The sequence below is a fragment of the Chionomys nivalis genome, chromosome X (assembly GCF_950005125.1).
Source record: "Chionomys nivalis chromosome X, mChiNiv1.1, whole genome shotgun sequence".
Lineage (NCBI taxonomy): Eukaryota > Metazoa > Chordata > Mammalia > Rodentia > Cricetidae > Chionomys > Chionomys nivalis.
The window spans coordinates 69,270,956-69,289,242 of NC_080112.1; the positions used below are offsets into that span (position 1 = coordinate 69,270,956).

Here is an 18,287-nt window from a genome sequence, read left to right on the forward strand (position 1 = left end):
CTTCCTTAGGAAAATGTTGATGCAACCCCTTTCTGGAAGTTTTCTAATTATTTTTGAGACTTTATTCAGACTCTCTGGGTATAATTTCTTCCATTCCTAGCAGACCAGGTCTCACAGCAAACTCCCCAATCCTCTGGCTCTTACAAGCTTTTCATGCCCACTTCCATTGTGTTTCCTGAATCTTACATGCAGGAGTTGTTTTGCAAATGAATCCATTGAGACTGGGCTCCAGAACTCTGCATTTTGATTGGTCATGATTTTCTGTAATGATCTCTGTTGAAAAAAGAAATTTCCTTGATGGGGGTTGAAGAAAACCTAGGCCTCAGCTCTACACAAAGAACTCCAGGCAACTACGGAATGCTGGAGTGGGACAAATAGTCTTCCCCAGGGAAGAGCATACCAGTTGGTTATCCGATGCCCAATGCTTAGCTATGAAAGCATAGATATATATATATGCAAGTAACATGCAGACTGAGAAGTGTAATTGTACTTTCTTATGTGGACCGCTAGCCTGCAAATAACAACACAGAGACTTCTTATTAATTGTGAAAGGTTGACCATTTGCTTAGGTTATCCCACTGGCTCTTATTGCTTATTTTAACCTGCTTTTATTAATCTATATTCTGCCATGTGGCTCAGTTACCTCTATTCTGTATTGTATGTCCAACCTCTTCAGTATCTCCCTAGCATATGCTGCACACCTAGATTCCTTCTGCTTTTCCTTTCTCTCCCCAGAAATTCCACCTATCCTCTCCTGCCTAGCTATTGGCCATTTAGCTTTTTATTACACCAGTTACAGCAACACATCTTTACACAGTGTACAAATATCCCACAAAAGAGGTGGTTATATATAGGATATGTGTGTGTGCATGTATACATATATGCATGTAAGTAATCAATGAAAAAAGAGACCATAAATTTGAAAGAGAAAGGAGGATATATGGGAGGGTTTGAATGGAGGAAAGGGAAGGGAGGAAATTGCATAATTTTACAATAATTTCAGAAAGAAAAGAAAAATAATTTATCAAATTAACCCCAGCACTTGGAGGGGGGAGGCAATTGGGGCTCAGTGAGCTCAAGGCCAACCTGGTCTACATAGCAAGTTCCAAGCTACCCAAGGTTACATAGTGAGAATAAAAATTTATTTTTATTGAGAAGCTAGAGAGATGACCACCATTTAAGAATACTCATTGCTCTTCCAAAGGACCCAGGTTTGGTTCCCAGTTTTAGGGAATCTGATGGCTTCTCTGGCACCAGGCACGCACATTACACATATATAATATCCAGGCAAACACTCACATAAAATAAAAATAAATAAATCTTTAAAATTACTTTACTCAAACTTTATGGTTTATGATCACTGGCATAAATGACAGCAAAGGATTGGAAGAGGCGAGATCTAAAGAAAACAAATACTGAGAAATTTCTCAACATCTGCCTTAACCTTTTATACATTTGCATATGAACATTTTTGGAGGCAAAAGAAATACTTCCAAAAGCCAAGAATTATTGAAATTTAGAAGATGGGAAGATTTTGCAATACTTGCTGAAGAATGGCTAGCACAAAAATAAATGCTTCTAGTTCTAATTCTGTTTAACTATATATGAAAAATATGAGTTAACCTTGTGAGTTGCCCCCAGAACTATGATAATGTAGGGTACAGAAACCTACTAGAGCCAAAATTTACAACCCCTGAAAATACAGGCTCAGGACAGCAGTGTTCGTTGTCACACCAACTTTAGAGAATTTCATACTTCTCATTTTTGAGATCTGAATTACATGAAAGATGAAGCAAAGCCATGGAATGAACTTAATACAATAAACCATCCTCACTGAAGAGCTGGCAATAGAGCTGCAGCCTGGTATGCCTGTAGGCAGTTCTGTTAGTGGTGACTGGCTCAGAAGAACTCTGTAGAATTGCTGTCTGCCACTAAAATGCACTTGGCACACACAGTAGGGGAGTGCTAAAGATTGCCACAAGCTGATAAAGTTCTTGGCTTCCCTCCACCATCATAGTTAATCAGAGTAAACCCTTTTATCCAAGGCTCCTGCTGGACTCTTGAATTAGAGTTTTTCTTCTCTATTGTCTAGAGACCTTCCCAGTTACATATTTTTTAAATACACAACAATATATTCCCCATGACTTTTATTAAGACTCACAACAGTGAAAGCAAAGTGTTTCAAATGTAAGTACATGTGCCCTTCATTCTGAATTAAAACTATTTTTATTTTAAGTGACAGGTGAACACCCCATTTTTATTTATGAAGGCAACCATTGTTCCTGGACGTTCCTCCTGGGGCTTTAGGTACCAAGCTGTACCCTTAAAGTATAATTCAAGTAAACTTTGTTGTTGCGGTAATCTGTGAGGAAAATCAGTCATTTTGTTCCTGCAGAATCAAGTACGATTTTTGTTTATATCCCCTCTTCCAGGACAAAGTCCATATAAAGTATTTTGCATATCTTTTCTAAACACATACTTCATTTTGGAAGGCTCTGCTATTAATTGTAAATGAAGTACCCTGCCTTTGATCCCCTATCACCTGAGTTGATCATACATTTTTTGAAAAAAAAAAAAGACATTGGAAGTTGCAGCCTTAGATTGGGTGTAGAAGAGGAGAAAAGGACTTGTTAGGCTGAAACAAAATCTACTGTTAGATATTTTCGGAAGTCTTTTGGTGGGGAGGGTTCTGAAACAGGGTTTCTCTGTAGCCTTAGAGCCTGTCCTGTCGTTCTGTAGACCAGTTCGGCCTCAAACTCACAGAGATTTGCCTGTCTCTGCCTATGGAGTGCTATATTAAAGGTGTGAGCAACCACCACCCGGCCTAATGTTACATAGTTATACATTTATAATTGTGAGAACCGAGCCATTCTGTGATTATACAAAACACATCGCCATAGCCATGAGCTGAAATGTTGGCATTTTGAAATTTCACTGGTCCAAAAGCCATCTAGTTTGATCTTGATCCTCTTAAAGGTGCTAGGAAAAGTCTTTAGGCTGGAAATGTTGTTGACTACCGTAATCCCAGAACTTGGGACATGGGAGCAGGAGGACAGTGACTTTGAAGGTAGCTATATGATTTCCAGGAAGTACATTGCAAGTGGCTGTTTCTAAAAAGAGCCCCCAAAGAAGACAGTGTTATGAGCTCTTATAATCTCTAATGGTTATATAAATATATTGAAATTTTAATACAGGAGAAAGGGTAACCACTAGGCAATCCTAGATTGGTGCCTCGTTTTTAAAGACCTTCCCCTATGTCTGGAGACTTGCCAATGCTGTACATTAGGATAAGAAAGAATTTGCAAACACTGAAGCTTCCTTTGAGTTCTCTTTGATCCTCACTGGTTAGGAATTTCTGGGCAGAACAAGGGAAATGCTTTACAAACAGCACTCATTAAAGGTCCATCTCCTGACCTTTAAGGTACTAAGATTGCAACTGTGTGTTGTTTCACACAGCTGATACAGATGCTGCGTGTTCTAACCCTAAACTCTTTGACAACCAACACTTGTCACCTCTAAACTCCTTCACCACATGACTTCCTGAGAACAAAGCTTTCTTCCTAAGGCTTCAGAATTACTGAAGCAGAAGCAGTGATATATACATTACAGTGCCGAGTGAAGTGTAAATTTCAGTGATGAGAATAGAACTGCTCAGATGATTGTCTAGAAACAAATTCGTCCTAATAGATAGTTTTCAGTTACCTTTCTAGGTGTTTGTTCCAGTGCACAAAAAAGGATTAGCCATTCTCTACAAGGGAACTTAACCTCCCAAGGTGCTTATTCTTTCACTCCTAGTAACTACCGACAGCAGCATCATAGGATGCAGCATCATAGGATGCGAGCAACAGAGGCCACAGGACCATGTGTAACTATGAGTACATTTTTTTCTGGCATACTCAATCTAGGACATTAATTTCCCTGTCGAGTGAGAGCTTGCCATCCTGCCTGACTATAAAATAAAAGTCAAAACCAGCTCTTCATTCTGTCTACTTTCCTGATGCGCTATCATTATTTTATATCTGTTTTTTTTTGCTGGTATGTCCAGAGGAGTGGCTAGGCTTGTACATTAATAGAGACTCAGTGGGAGAAGCATAAAAGTAAAGTGTAACTGTCTATAAAATGGGTTAAATTTTGACTAGAATGGTTAAATGTTTCACTCGGGCTTAGTGATCTTTGCTCCCTTACTACATGATCTTATTTTTTCCCCTAAAGACTACACAATTACCCTTTAGAAAAAAGAAAGCTTCCTGAGAGGTGGGAAATGGAAACACATTGCTGTTATGTTATCTCTGAGTACAAAATCAGTCCAGTACCATAAATGACCTCTGCATATAATTTAAAAATATCACTTAAAATCAAATAAGCAGTATAAAAAAATTGTAAATTTGACTTCACTTTTTTTTCCTAAATCAAAACATTTTTGCTGCAGGATGAAGCTGTTGCTTGCATGACTGCAACCATTGATACTGCAGTAGAAGCAGACACTGTAAGTAATTGACCCATTTGAGTGGAACCTGGAGCTCTCACTGCTGCTTCCTATAGCTTCCTATAATTGATCATTTGATTCTGGAAGAGGATCTGTGATTATTACCATTCTTCATAGAATACTCTGGAAATCTAGAAATCTTAAGAGTAAATCTGTTTCATAATATCTCAAACAAGGATAAGCTCTGTTTCTAATAATTTAACTAGTAATGAGCAGCAGGACTTCTCAGGGGGCATCGTGTTTCATTTTTCAATATGGCTTATTTTCTATTAGGTGGTAGAATTCTGTTTCAATTACCCAATAAGTCAAAACAAGGTAAGGAACAAATAATGACAGTGTCAAAAAAGCATTTGAGGAGAATGTTTTCTGAATATGCTTTTCTATGGATGGGATGATCATGGACTCAAAGAAAGGAAAATGTTTTGAGTGTTCAGATCATATTGATAAAGTGTATCTGTTATTTACTTTGATTGAAGGTTATACAGTAAAGTCAAAAATAGAAGTTTGGTCAGTGGTTTTCTTGAGGCAGCTTTTTACTCCCAAGCAAGTACATATTAGTAGTGTCCTTATTTTGAATGAAACAAGATGAGAGATAAATTAAGTAATAAAAGTTAGCTGTGTCAGAATAAATGAATCTTTTTCCATTTCCAAAGTGCCATTTCCTGTGTCTTCTCTTCTTTAGGGCCCTCTTGAGATGAAATGAAAGTAAGGATTGTTTGTCAGATCAGTATAGGAAAGAGCAAGAAAACTTGTGTTTATTAGAGAGGATTATATGAGCAAAGGAATAAGCTCCATAGCTAATTTCAAGTGTTTCAAGCAGATATTATATGATAAACCACAATAGTGAAAGAACACAGGTATTGCTGATAGAAAAAATGGCTTTGGGGAGTGAAGTAGTATTTTAGGCGCTCCAGCTTCCTGTATCTCTTACAAATCTGTATTAGTCAGGATTCTTTTAAGTAATAGTAATAGAACTTATAGAGTCATTCATAGATAGACAGATAGACAAATAGACGATAGACAGACAGATAGATAGATAGGATTTGTTAGAATGACTTACAGGCTATGGTTCAGCTAATCCAATAGTGACTTCATATGTATGCAAAGTCCAAGAATCCAGTATTTGTTGAGTCTATAAGGCTGGATGGCTCAACTGATCTTCAGTAAGTATATGCTAGAACCCTGGAGAAGTAGGCTCTAATGCCAGTGAAGGAATGGATTTGCTCGTGAGTGCAGGAGAAAGCAGGCAAACAGAGCAAGTTTCTCTCTTCCATATCCTTTATATAGTCTTCCAGCAGAAGGTGTGGCCCAGATTGGAGGTGGGTCTTCCACTTAAAAAAAGAAAAAAAAAAGACTGGCGTACCCAGTCATTTTTAGGTTTTAGTTAATTTTAGATATAGTCAAATTGACAACCAAGAATAGCTATCACAAAATCATTATCTTTTCCAGCAAGTGGAAATCAGTCCAGATACCAGCAGGTCTTCTACTGCTTTCAGCACTCAACATGCTCTTCGTCAAGCTCAGATGTCCAAGGAGCTGATTGAGTTGAATAAAGAACTTGCATTGAAAGAGGCACTAGCTAAGAAGATGACTCAGAATGATAGCCAACTACAGCCCATTCACTTCCTGTATAAGGTAAAGTGTTTTCTCCGTCAGCAGCTGGTCATGTCTACCATCATTAACTGATAGAAAGAAGATAAGCACACCACTTTTGATAATGAAAAGACAAGGTAATGTGCACGGTGCACCTGGAATTCTATTATCAGGTTTTCTTAAGGATACTTTCCTTACAGGGAATTTGTAATTTTGTTCCATTTAATGTACTGTCCCATTGTATGCCATGAGCATGTGATAGTTTGATAATGTTACCATAAATGTAGTCCCTACTTATAGAACAAGTGTGTTCTAATAAATGTGTGTGGTTTCTAAGACTGTTTCCATTCTGGAAGTCACTTGCTGTTTTTCAAAGTTTGTTGAAATGTTTTGAATACTGCCTACTCTTCATGCTTGTTAATTTACACAATTTTTGCCTCATTTTAGTGGAATTACAGGAAGAAGGATAAAAATGTAGTTCAGTTGTCTATGACAAGGCATACAGTACAACCCTTTTTATGTCAAATGTGTTTTTGTTTTCCAGGATCAATAAAAGATTGCTAGTGAGTCTCTCTTCTTATATTACCCAGAAACATGGAAAACAAGTTTCTCTAGGATAGTTCTTACTCTATAATATAAATAATGAGATATAGATGAAGGAATGTAGCTAGTTTTTACCCCCTAGGAACCAATTGTAAAAAGAAATACTCTTAATAAAAATAGTACCTTTTAATTACAGGTAAATCATTCCTTCTCTTTCTAAGAAATAATGACAGTTTTCCAATTTTAAAAAAAAGTGTGTGCTTGCGTGTGTGCGCACACATGCTCATCACTACACATATGTAGGGATCAGAAGACCACTTTGTGGAGCTGATCAAAAGCCAACCTTGCAATAAATTCTTTTTATTGATAGGTGTCTCAGAACTACTTTATTAACTCTTTTCGGAATAGAAACTAAGCCTAAAGGGGGTTTTCTATTGTATGCTTAGTGTTATATTTAAGATTCAAATTGGAAGCCGGGTGGTGGTGACGCACGCCTTTAATCCTAGCACTCAGGAGGCAGAGGCAGGTGGATCTTTGTGAGTTCGAGGCCAGCCTGGTCTACAAGAGCTAGTTCCAGGACAGGCTCCAAAGCTACAGAGAAACCCTGTCTCAAAAAAACCAAAAAAAGAAAAGATTCAAATTGGAGCCTTTGAAGTTCACAAGTCCTTTTTTTTTGCTACCACCCAGCTTCATTAAGTTAAAAAGTATTTTTAGCAGCTGGGGAGTGGTGGCGTGCGCCTTTAATCTCAACACTCAGGAGGCAGAGGCAGGTGGATCTCTGAGCTCAAGACCAGCCAAGTCTACAAGAGCTAGTTCCAGGACAGGCAGTAAAACTACACAGAGAAACCTTGTATTGAAAAACCAAAAAAAAAAAAAAAAGTATTTTTAGTGTGCAATTAAAATTTAATTCATAAAGCCACATGTGGAATCCCTGTAACCTTAGCATTTGTGACTCTAAAGCTTGAGAATAGCAAAGAATCCAGACTGACCTGAATAATAAGAATCTGATTGTTTCAAAGAAAATGAGACCAGGTGGTGGTGGTGCACGCCTTTAATCCCAGCACTTGGGAGACAGATACAGGAGGATCTCTGTGAGTTTGAGGCTAGCCAGGTTTACAGAGACAGGTTCTAGGTTCAGGTTCAAAAGCTACACAGAAACCCTGTCTTACTTTTAAAAAAAAAAGAAGAAGAGAAAGAAAGAAAGAAAGAAAGAAAGAAAGAAAGAAAGAAAGAAAGAAAGAAAGAAAGAAAGAAAAGAAAGAAAGTGAAGGAGAGAAAGGAAGGGAAGGAAGGGGGAGGAAGAAAAGAAGGAAAAATTAATAAAAGTAATTCACAGGCCAGGCAAAGTAGTATACAACTTTAATACAAACACTCGGGAGGTAGAAACAGGCTGATCTCTATGATTTTGAGGCCAGTTTTCAAGTTCCAGGCCATCTACAGCTGTATAATGAGACCCTGCCACAAAAAAAATAATAATTTATGGTTCTTGGAGACAGAATGTTGAATCAATTGTCTTCCCATTCTATTTGATCCTTTCTTTCTGGCCTGTATTGTTTTTAGGATAACATTAAAAATCTAGAGTTGGAAGTCCTCAGTCTACAGAAGGAAAAGGAAGAATTGGTTCTTGAACTTCAAACAACAAAGAAGGATGTCAACCAAGCCAAGTAAGAATAAAGTCTTTAAATGCTAAGGCCCTGTCATATATAAGGTGATTTTGAGAGAATGGAGAAGTAGAAGATCCATTCAATGTCCCCAAATGATTTAAACATAGTAGGGAGGGAAAAGAAACCTAGACAGAAGAAAAATTAAATAATTGAGATTTTTTTACTTTTTTATATTATTGGGTTATAGTATGTGCACATGAGTACAGGTGCGCATGAAGGCCAGAAAATGGTACAAGATCCCCTGACAGTGGAGTTACAGATGTTGTTAGCCCCCCAGTATGTGTGTTGGAAACTGAACTTGGCTAATCTGCAAGAACAGCATTTGCTCTTAACTCTTAAGCCATCACTCAAGCCTCAATAAAATAACATCTCAGGATGACAATAAAACCATGCTATATCACAGCAAACAACTAGTGCCCAAATCAGTTTTTAGCAGTAACTACAAGTTAGTTTGTTAAGAAAAAGCAGTATTAAGCAGGGCAGCAGTAGTACACGCCTTTAATCCCAGTGCTAGAGACGGGTAAATCTCTGTGAGTTCAAGGCCAGTCTGGTCTATAAAGCTACTTGCAGGTCATCCAGGACTGTTACACAGAGAAACCCTGTCTCGAAAAAACGAGAAATAAAATACAAAGAAAAGATTGTATTAGCGTTCACAGACAGGAGCTACTGATTCAGGCTAGTGTGATCTAGGAAGGATTTAAAAAGTTAAATGTGAGCAGGCACTTGAAAAATCTTAAGGCCTCCTTGACAATGTTTATGCCTCTGTTTGTGAATAGAATTAATGCCCAAGTTAATAATTAAAAATCAATCTAGCCATCCATCGATTAGTTAGAATAAAGCTAAGATAGGCAATCAGAACCCCCTCCTTTCTCTTAGATTTTTACCGTAGACAGCCTAATTTGCTCTTACTTGGGATTGTTTTCATTTTAAACCTCAGGTTCTTTAGAGTCATGTTAAATGCTTACTTTCTGTCTCCAGTTTATATAATAATCATTAGGATTAGTGCTTACAGCTAAAGCAAAGTGACTTCCTCCCTTTGGACATGAATGATGGGAGAGTATATTAGAAGCAGTTCATTTTTGTCTACTCAAAAATGTGTTGCTTTACTCTGAAATGAAGCTCTCATTAGTAGAGACAGTTTCTATTGGATGGGTTGTAGTCGTTATTTTAAAGAGGGATGGATCTAAAGTTGTAAACCTGAGAGTCCTTTGTTACATGTTTTAAAATAAACCATTTCTCTTCTCTTCTGTTACAACTGTGTTTAGGTTGAGTGAGCGCCGTCGCAAACGTCTCCAAGAGCTAGAGGGTCAAATAGCTGATTTGAAAAAGAAACTGCATGAACAGTCCAAACTTCTGAAGTTGAAGGAATCCACTGAGTATACTGTCTCCAAACTGAACCAGGAGATACGGGTAATAAACTCTTACCCTTGACCACATTGGAACTGCAAGCATAGGTGTTTCATTTACAGCCATGCCCGAAGTGGTTTCAGGAGAGAAAGTGGGAAGCAGGGCAATTATTTCAGATGTAAAAATGACCATAAGTATGGTATTCTAGGACATTGTACTAGTCACTCTCTAGAATCTAAAGTATAAAATTTTGCTTTGACCTTTGACTTCTTTTTTGCATACAGAAATTTTAAGGTTAAACCAAGAGATTAAAATATGTCAATATTTAATGGTGATGTTCTAATCTTCTTCCATGATCTCAGGGTACAATTTTGTAAAGTAGTAGCAAGATGTCAGACATCTAGAGGATATTTTCAGTTACTGATTGTTTAGCTTGTGCTATCAGCAAAGTGATTACAGCTCATTTGTACTGAATTCTTTAGAATATTAATAGTTGATAAGCGAATTTGTCCCTGATTTTAGGATTAATTCGTCGGAGCCACCTTTAATCCTAGTACTCCAAGTGCAGAGACAGGTGAATTTTTCTAAGTTCAAGGTCAACCTGCTCTACATAACAATTATTAGGCCAATAAGAGTTACCTGGTGACACTATCTAAAAAAACAAAATATCTTCTTTACTTTCTTGAGGGGCTAGAGAGATGACTTGGTAATTAAGAGCCCTTGCTGTTCTTCCAAAAAATCCAAATTCAGTTCCTAATAATACCCACCTCAGGTGGCTCACCTGGAACTCCAACTCCAGAAGACCTAACACCTCACCAACATTCATACACACACACGTACACAAAATAAAAAAAAACACAAATGCTTCCTTGAAAGTCTACTTATCTAAAGTAAAGGTAGGGCTGTATTTAGCTTTTTTGAAGGTTTCTTTTGAGTCTCCATTCGTATGGTCTATATTTGGAAATCCTGTGTAAGTCTAGCTAAACTAACCAGCATTTGTCAGTGACCTTCTCAGCTTAGCTCTAGCCTTCCTCTCTTGTTTATGGCTGCTCTGTCCTTCTGTACATCAGCCTATAATAAAGTACACATGACTAACACACTGGTTTTGTTTGGTTTAGTTTACTTTTGTTTTTTGCAGATGATGAAAAACCAACGAGTACAATTAATGCGTCAAATGAAGGAGGATGCTGAGAAGTTTAGACAGTGGAAACAACAAAAAGACAAAGAAGTAATCCAGTTAAAAGAACGGGTAAGTTAGTTAAAGCTTCTCAAAAGCCTAGCTAATGAGCCCTTCTCCAAGGTTGTAATACTCAAGATTCTTTTTGTATATTTGATACCTCCAGAAGTATGACATTCATGAATTGAACAGCTTTCTATTGGTGCCTACCATATGCAAGGCACTCTGGCCTAGGTACTATGGGAAGTTAAAGCTGAGTAATAAATGTGCTCTATCCTTGAATAATATCTTGTTTATACAGGAAAGTGCAATGTAGGCCTGGATTTCTTGAATATAAGGACTAAATCTTTGGAGGATTTAAAAATAATACAAAAAGAGACTCAGCAAGTAAAGGTGTTTGCTGCTAAGCCTATTAATCTGAGTGACCCCCAGAAACATATAAAGATGGAAGGAAAGAAGTGTCTCTACAGATTGTTCTCTGGCCTCCACACATGTGCCGTGGCACATCCCTAAACACAATGATAAATAAAATAATTTTAAGAAGAACAACACACAAGAAAAATAATCACTTCAGCAAAAACAAGCAGTAACGGAAAAACAAGACCAAAATATATGAGACATAAAACAGAAGACAGAAGGTAGACATTGAACCTCATCAATAGCATTTGATGTTGCTGTGGGATAAGGGACACTATCTGCTTACCTCCAGTGATACTGTGCTAAAACCAGAATGATCTTATAAGCGATTCAGCAAGTTACAAATGCTTCTGATCCTAAATACAGGAAGGATTTGGCAGGGGAGAATTCTAAAGAAACCAAAGTGTCACTAGGGAAAATATACTTCTGATGATTGCTTATGGTAATATATAGCTCACAGAGTCAGAAAAAAACACTTGATTTAGCAAAATCTTTTAAGAATTATTTTTATTGTATTGTGCAGAGAGAGGAGGACACCATCAGTCAGATTTGGGAGGTCAGAGAGCAGCTTGTGCTCTACCATATGGATTTAAGAAATCGAACTTAGATCATGAGGCTTGGTGGCAAGTACCTTTTCCTACTGGGCCATCTCACCACCACCATCTCACCAGATTTTTAGTATAGCATTTTTCAGAAAGATTTTCAAAGTGTCTGTGTTTAGTTTAGTTTAGGCTTAACAATGGGCAGTTCAAAACCAAGCATGCTACTTGGACAAAATATGAGAAGAAAGAGCATAGTATGTAATAGAAAACAAAAAAATACTCCACAATTGAATGGTTTAATAGAGCACACATGGAAACCACAGTGGAAATCACCTCATCCAACTGGAAAAGCTGCAATTGAAACAGAAAATAGCAAAGTTGGTGGTAATGTGATGAAATCAGAACCCTCACACATTACTAGTAGAATGTAAAATGGACTGGCCACTGTTTTTTTTTTTTAACACTTATCTCATATATGTGTGTGGGTACACATGTGCCATGACCCACTTGTAGAGATCAGAGGAGAAGTTGCTCTAGTTGATTTTCTCTACATGTGAATCTCAGGAATCAAACCCAGGTCACTGGCTTAACAGCAGGTGCTGCCACCCTTCTGCTGGCTTACCTCCCCCTTTTACAAATATACCATCTGTTAAACAGAGAATTTTCATGAAATTTGGTTTGCTTGAGAACCTGGCTTCAGCCCTCAACACACACAAACACACACACTGATTTTAATCCTCAACACAAATCTGCAGAGGCATTTTACAAAACCCAACCTTCTTTCATTAAAAAAAAAGTTAAAAGATGACTTCCTGAATCTGTTAATCATGTATGTAAAACTAACATTAGATTATACTCAATGATAAAAATTTTTCTCTTAGATAAGGAACAAGGATGTCCACTCTTATTGCCTTCTCTTAAACATTCTCATATTGATTCTAACCTGTAAAATTGTTGGCAGACATCATGACCAAATATACAGAAAATTCCAGAGGGTGCACTAAAATATTTCTGCTAACATATCAGTTCAGCAAGGTTGCAGAATACATAGTCAATATAACAAAATAAGTTGTGGGGTTGGAAAGGTGACTCAGTGGTATTTCCTGCTCCTGCATAGGACCTAAGTTCAGTTCCCAGCACCCACATAATCACTTATAACTGCCTCTAACTCCATTTCCAAGAAACCCAATGCCCTCTTCTTCTGGTCTCCTCAGGCTCATGCATGCACATAGTACACATTAATTTACACAAGTAAACACATGTGCACATAAATAAATAAAATTTTAAAGCAGAAAAAGTTGTATTTTATACATAAAAAGTAGGGAAAACCATTTAATTTGGAATAGCCTCAAAATAAATACTTAGAAATAATTAGCAAAAGAAATTTCCAATTTCACACTGAAGACTATAAAACATTGAATTAAAGACCCAAATAAAAGATAGTTCATGTTCATGGGTGGAAAGATTTGATATTCTAAAGATAGAATATCCCTCAGATTTCTTTGTAGATTCAATATAGTCTTAGTCAGAACTTTAGTGACAAAATGCAGTCCTGGGTTTAGTCCCTAGTGTTACAAAACAAAACGTATCTGACTTTCTCACAGAAATTCACAAACTAATTCTAAAATTCAGGAGGAAATGTGAGAGCAATAAAAAAGAAAAGGCTATAACAGTTATGACTAACACTGCACAAACATAGATACATTATCAGTGGATTAGAATTGAATGTCCAAAATCATGATTTATAATCAGTTGTGTTATTGGAGTGCCAACATCAGAGATTGAATGTGGAGCCTTGCCCACATTCAGCAAGCATTCCACCATTGAGCTATATCCTTGGCCCTGGTTGTACTTTTATTTTTAACTTCCTAATTTTTAATATTTAATATTTGGTAATTCCATACATATCTATAATGTATTTAGATCTTATTTACCTCTACCCATATTTCTCTAATTCCCCCCAGATGCCCTCTTCTACTCCATGTCTTTTTAATATATTTCTTTTTCATTCCAATCTCATTGAGTTGTACAAACTGGGCTACAACTTGCTTTGTCCCAGACCCTGCCTGAGTAGTTGTGGAATTACAAACATGTATCACTAGAACTGGTGACCCAATTGATTTTCAGCAATGGTGCCAAGACAATTCAATGAAGAAAGAATAGTCTTTTCTTTGGGGAGGTGCTCAATACCCAATCAGACTGGGCTGTTCTATGAGTCATTGGTGCCAGTGAGAGACCATGTCTCAAAAAACAAGATAGATTCCTCCTAAGAAATAACACTTGAGCCCGAGGGGGGGGCGGGGGGGGGCACACCTTTAATCCAAGCACTTGGGAGGCAGAGGCAGGAAGGGGGATCTCTGAGTTTGAGGCCAGCCTGGTCTAAAAGAGCTAGTTCCAAAACAGGCTCCAAAAGCTACATAGAAACCCTGTCTCAAAAAACCAGAGAGAGAGAGAGAACACTTGAGACTCACCTCTCACTTCCACCATGTGCATATGTATGTATGCACATATATCCTCACATTTGCATATACACAAAGAATAGTTTTTCCTTCAAACAATGCCAAATCAACCAGGTAATCAATGGACTAAAGTTGGAACCTGCCTCACACCGTATATAAAATTAAATCAAACCATATAAAAAGTTCCTCTGTGACCCAGTGAGATAGCCTAACCAATAAAGGTACTTGTCACCAAGCCTGAGTTCATTTACTAGAACCAGCATGTTTAGTAAAAGGCGAAAGATTTATACGATCTGAAGAGAAACCAGAGTATGAACCAGCATGTTTAGAAGGAGAGAACTGTCTTCTACAAGTTCTCCTCACTATGCATACACACACATTCTAAATAAATATATAATAAAATTTAAATATATGTAAGAGCTAAATCTATGAATTTCTCAGAAGAAATCAAAGGTGGTAATATTTGTGACCTTTGATTAGGCAAAAGGTTTTTTATTTTTCTTTTATTAATTTATTACTTTATTGTTTATTTTTTACATACCAATCCCAGTTGCCCCTCCCTCCTCTCCTCCTGCTCCCTCCTTTCCCCCCTACCTCCCATCTGCTCTTCAGAGAGGTTAAGGCCTCCCCTGAAAAGTCAACTATGATGGTCTCATCCCCTCATTGAGGTAGGACCAAGGTCCCCCACCCCCTCATGCCTAGGCTGAGCAAGGTGTCTCTACATAGAGAATGACCCCACAAAGCCAGTTCATGTTTTAGAGTTAGATCCTGGTCCCACTGCCGGTGGCCCTATATACTTCCCAAGCCACTCCATTTTTTTCAATTGGATACCTAAAGCATAGTCAAAGAAAAATTAGATTAGAAAAACTTAAAACTGCTCTACTGTAAACAATACCTGCATCAATATAAATAGTAGACGAAAATGGCAGAAAGTATTCCTAAGTCATATACCTGCTAAGGGTCTTAAATTGAAAGTTCATAAAAAATCTTACTGCTCAGTAAACATAATCCAGTTGTAAGATGAATAGAGCAGCAAAGTGCACAAAAGGTGCTCTGTGTCATTTGCCACCAGGTATATGCAAATGAAAACCACAATGACATACTACTTCACACCCACTGAGATAATCATTGTGAAAAGAAAAGGCAGGGTTTGGCAAGAATTCACAATAGATAACATCGTACATTTGCTGGTAGGATGGGAAAATGGGGTAGCTGCTTTGACAAACAATTGACAGTTTGTTAGGCTAAAAAAAAATTGAGGTACTGTAATGATCCAGTGATTCTATTCATGGTTCTGTCTACTGAGAAGGTATAAAGGCTTATCCTTGTAAAAACTTGTATGCAGATGTTCACAGAACATAAGTGATATTAGCCAAAAATGTAGAAGGAAACCTGAGTGTATCAATAAGTATATCTATAAATAAAAATATATGTATAGAGTGAAATACATAATCATGAAAAGAAATTAAGTACTGGCATATGCTACAACACAGATGAACCTTGAAAACATTATGCTAGTCACAAATAATGATATATTACAGGAAATGTCCAGAACTGACAGATTTATAGGTTGAAAATAGTAGTTACAGTGACATGTGTCATGATAGGTAAATGTTAACCAAGGTTTCTGTCCCACCAGGTCCCTCAGTCGTTCAGTCCCAAAGAAATACACAGAGGTCTACATTAATCATAAACTGGTTGGCCTATTAGCTCAGGTTTCTTATTAATTAATTCTTAACATCTTAACCCATAATTCTTTTCTGTGTTAGCCACGTGGCTTGGTACCTTTCATCAGCGAGGCATTCTCATCTGTGTCCTCCACATCTAGGTGACAACTGCAGATTGAATCTTTCCTCTTCCCAGAATTCTCCTGTTCTCTTTGCCCCGCCTCTACTTCCTGCCTGCCTACTGGCCAGTCGGCGTTTTATTAAAATACAAGTGACAGGATAAAAAAAAACCATTGTCCCATAGCACTTCTCCCCCCTTTAAAAAAACCTTTTAACTTTTTGTTCCATTAATCCATAACATCTTTTAACAACGCTCTAAACATAGATAAAATACATACTCCATTTTTGTGGAATATGAGCATAGGTTTATAGGCTACTTCCTGCTGATTGGGGACCCTGATAATCTTATGGGGGGACCTAAAGAAAATTTAAGATTATGGTCAAGTCCTGGCTGGAAAATTCTGTGAGGCTTGATCATCTCAGCCAACAGTCTTGAAACTCTTCTGGATGCAGAGCTCAGAGGAAACTCCAACAGAAGTCCTCTGAAATGTTGAATCATCTGTACCATCTGCTCCTAGTGGAGATTCTTCAGGGGGTCTTCCTTGATCAAACCTGATTTCTCTTAGCCCAGAATGAATCCGCATCCTCTCATTTCCTGTGGAAACAAAAGCAAAACCTCTTCTCCAAAGTAACATACCTTTTTGATTTAAATGTTGAAGTCAAGGCATTTTTAAAACATATGTGTTGATTAATCCAGCAGCATTTATAATCAAATATCTTTTAGCAGTTTTGCTCCTTCCTCAACCATCAAACAATTTAAAGACAACACAATTTAACATACAATATCCAGACTCTGTATTTTTCATCTTTACATGGCTTTATTTTAAACTCTATGTCATTTATTTTTAATTTTTAGCTTTTTGAGACTGGGTTTCTCTGTGTATCTTTGGTTGTCCTGGAATTCTCTCTGTAGACCAGGCTGTCCTTGAACTCACAGATCTGCCTGCCTCTGTCTCTCAAGTGTTGGGATTAAAGGTGTGTTGCCACCAAACCCAACTACTCTCTCTTTCTTTCTTTTTTATTTTAAGGACTTTATCCTTTTTCTTTTCTCTCACAAGCCTACATATATTTTTAAACACAGTGTAAACCATTTAGAGGTTTTCTTCATCTGAATTTATCTTTACTGTTTATCTCTCTTTTTCAGACCACATGAGTCTTTAATTTGCTAAACAATAATGGCTAAGATTAAACCTGTGGCTTTGACAGCTGGATCCAACCCATTCCTTAGCTTTCTGAGAGCCTAGCTTCATGGCGGAAGTACTGGCTGGAGCCATGTTTATTGCCACAACTCAATGGAGTTTCAAGGTCCCTGACACCAAGAAGCATGTTGTCAGCAATTCATGAACACCATTTAAGTGTTTGGTGGCAGTGCAAAGTTTTGTAGCTAAAGCTGAGTCAAGAAGCCACTCTTAAATGAGATGCACTTGCCTCTAGCAAAGAGAGCAAACCCAAGAAATTACTGCTATCAAGAAGCCATGCTTGATGCTGTTATTTTTTGTCTAGAATTACTTTCCAAGCTCTCTCAGTTTTTCTGTGGATGCAGTTGTCTACACTTTGGTCACCATTTGTTAACAGAGATTTCTGTTCCGCCCAGTCCCGAAGGTGTTCAGTCCCAATGAAATACACAAAGGTCTACATTAATTATAAACTGATTGGCCAATTAGTTCAAGCTTCTTATAACTTATATTAGCCGATAATTCTTTTTTTTCCCCCAGGGAAAAAAGAAATCTCTTTATTTAAAACTGCAGGTTTTTTTCCTCACTGTGAGTCTACAAGTTTATAGGAGAGGAGAGAACTGCCCCGGCCCTCCCTCCCACCACTCTCCTGCCTGGGCCTTTGGTGGAAGGGATTCCCCACTGTACAATCCTGAAGATCATGAGGATGTCTGAGGGGATCAGAAGGGTTCAGGGCTGAGATGAGACCTTGTTTATGTCTTCACTCATACCTGGCATTCTGCAGCCTCCCTCTTCTCCCCACCCCCTTGATTTTGGCATGGGATTTTAAAAAAAAAATCAGCAGAAACACTTATTTTTGTAGCCCATAATTCTTATCTGTGTTAGCCACGTGGCTTAGTACCTTTTTCGGTGAGGTAGTCAGATCTTGCTTCCTCTGTGTCTGAATGACGACTGCAGACTGAATCTTTCCTCTTCCCAGAATTCTCCTGTTCTCTTTTCCCCACCTCTACTTCTTATCTGGCTACTGGCCAATCGGCATTTTATTAAAATACGAGTGACAGAATAAAAGACCATTGTCCCACAGCAGGTAAAGGAAT

The 18,287-nt window shown here is 37.7% G+C and overlaps 1 protein-coding gene across 2 annotated transcripts in view; it reads left to right on the plus strand.

Annotated features, from left to right (window-relative positions):
- The window catches only part of Kif4a (kinesin family member 4A), a 104,860-nt gene that overhangs the window by 59,004 nt on the left and 27,569 nt on the right, over nt 1-18,287 (plus strand). For both annotated transcript variants that reach the window (XM_057760005.1, XM_057760006.1), the window contains exons 14-18: nt 4,430-4,486; nt 5,936-6,121; nt 8,183-8,286; nt 9,552-9,696; nt 10,772-10,882. In XM_057760005.1, coding sequence (XP_057615988.1) covers nt 4,430-4,486; nt 5,936-6,121; nt 8,183-8,286; nt 9,552-9,696; nt 10,772-10,882 — 603 coding nt within the window. The remainder of the gene's footprint in view (nt 1-4,429; nt 4,487-5,935; nt 6,122-8,182; nt 8,287-9,551; nt 9,697-10,771; nt 10,883-18,287) is intronic.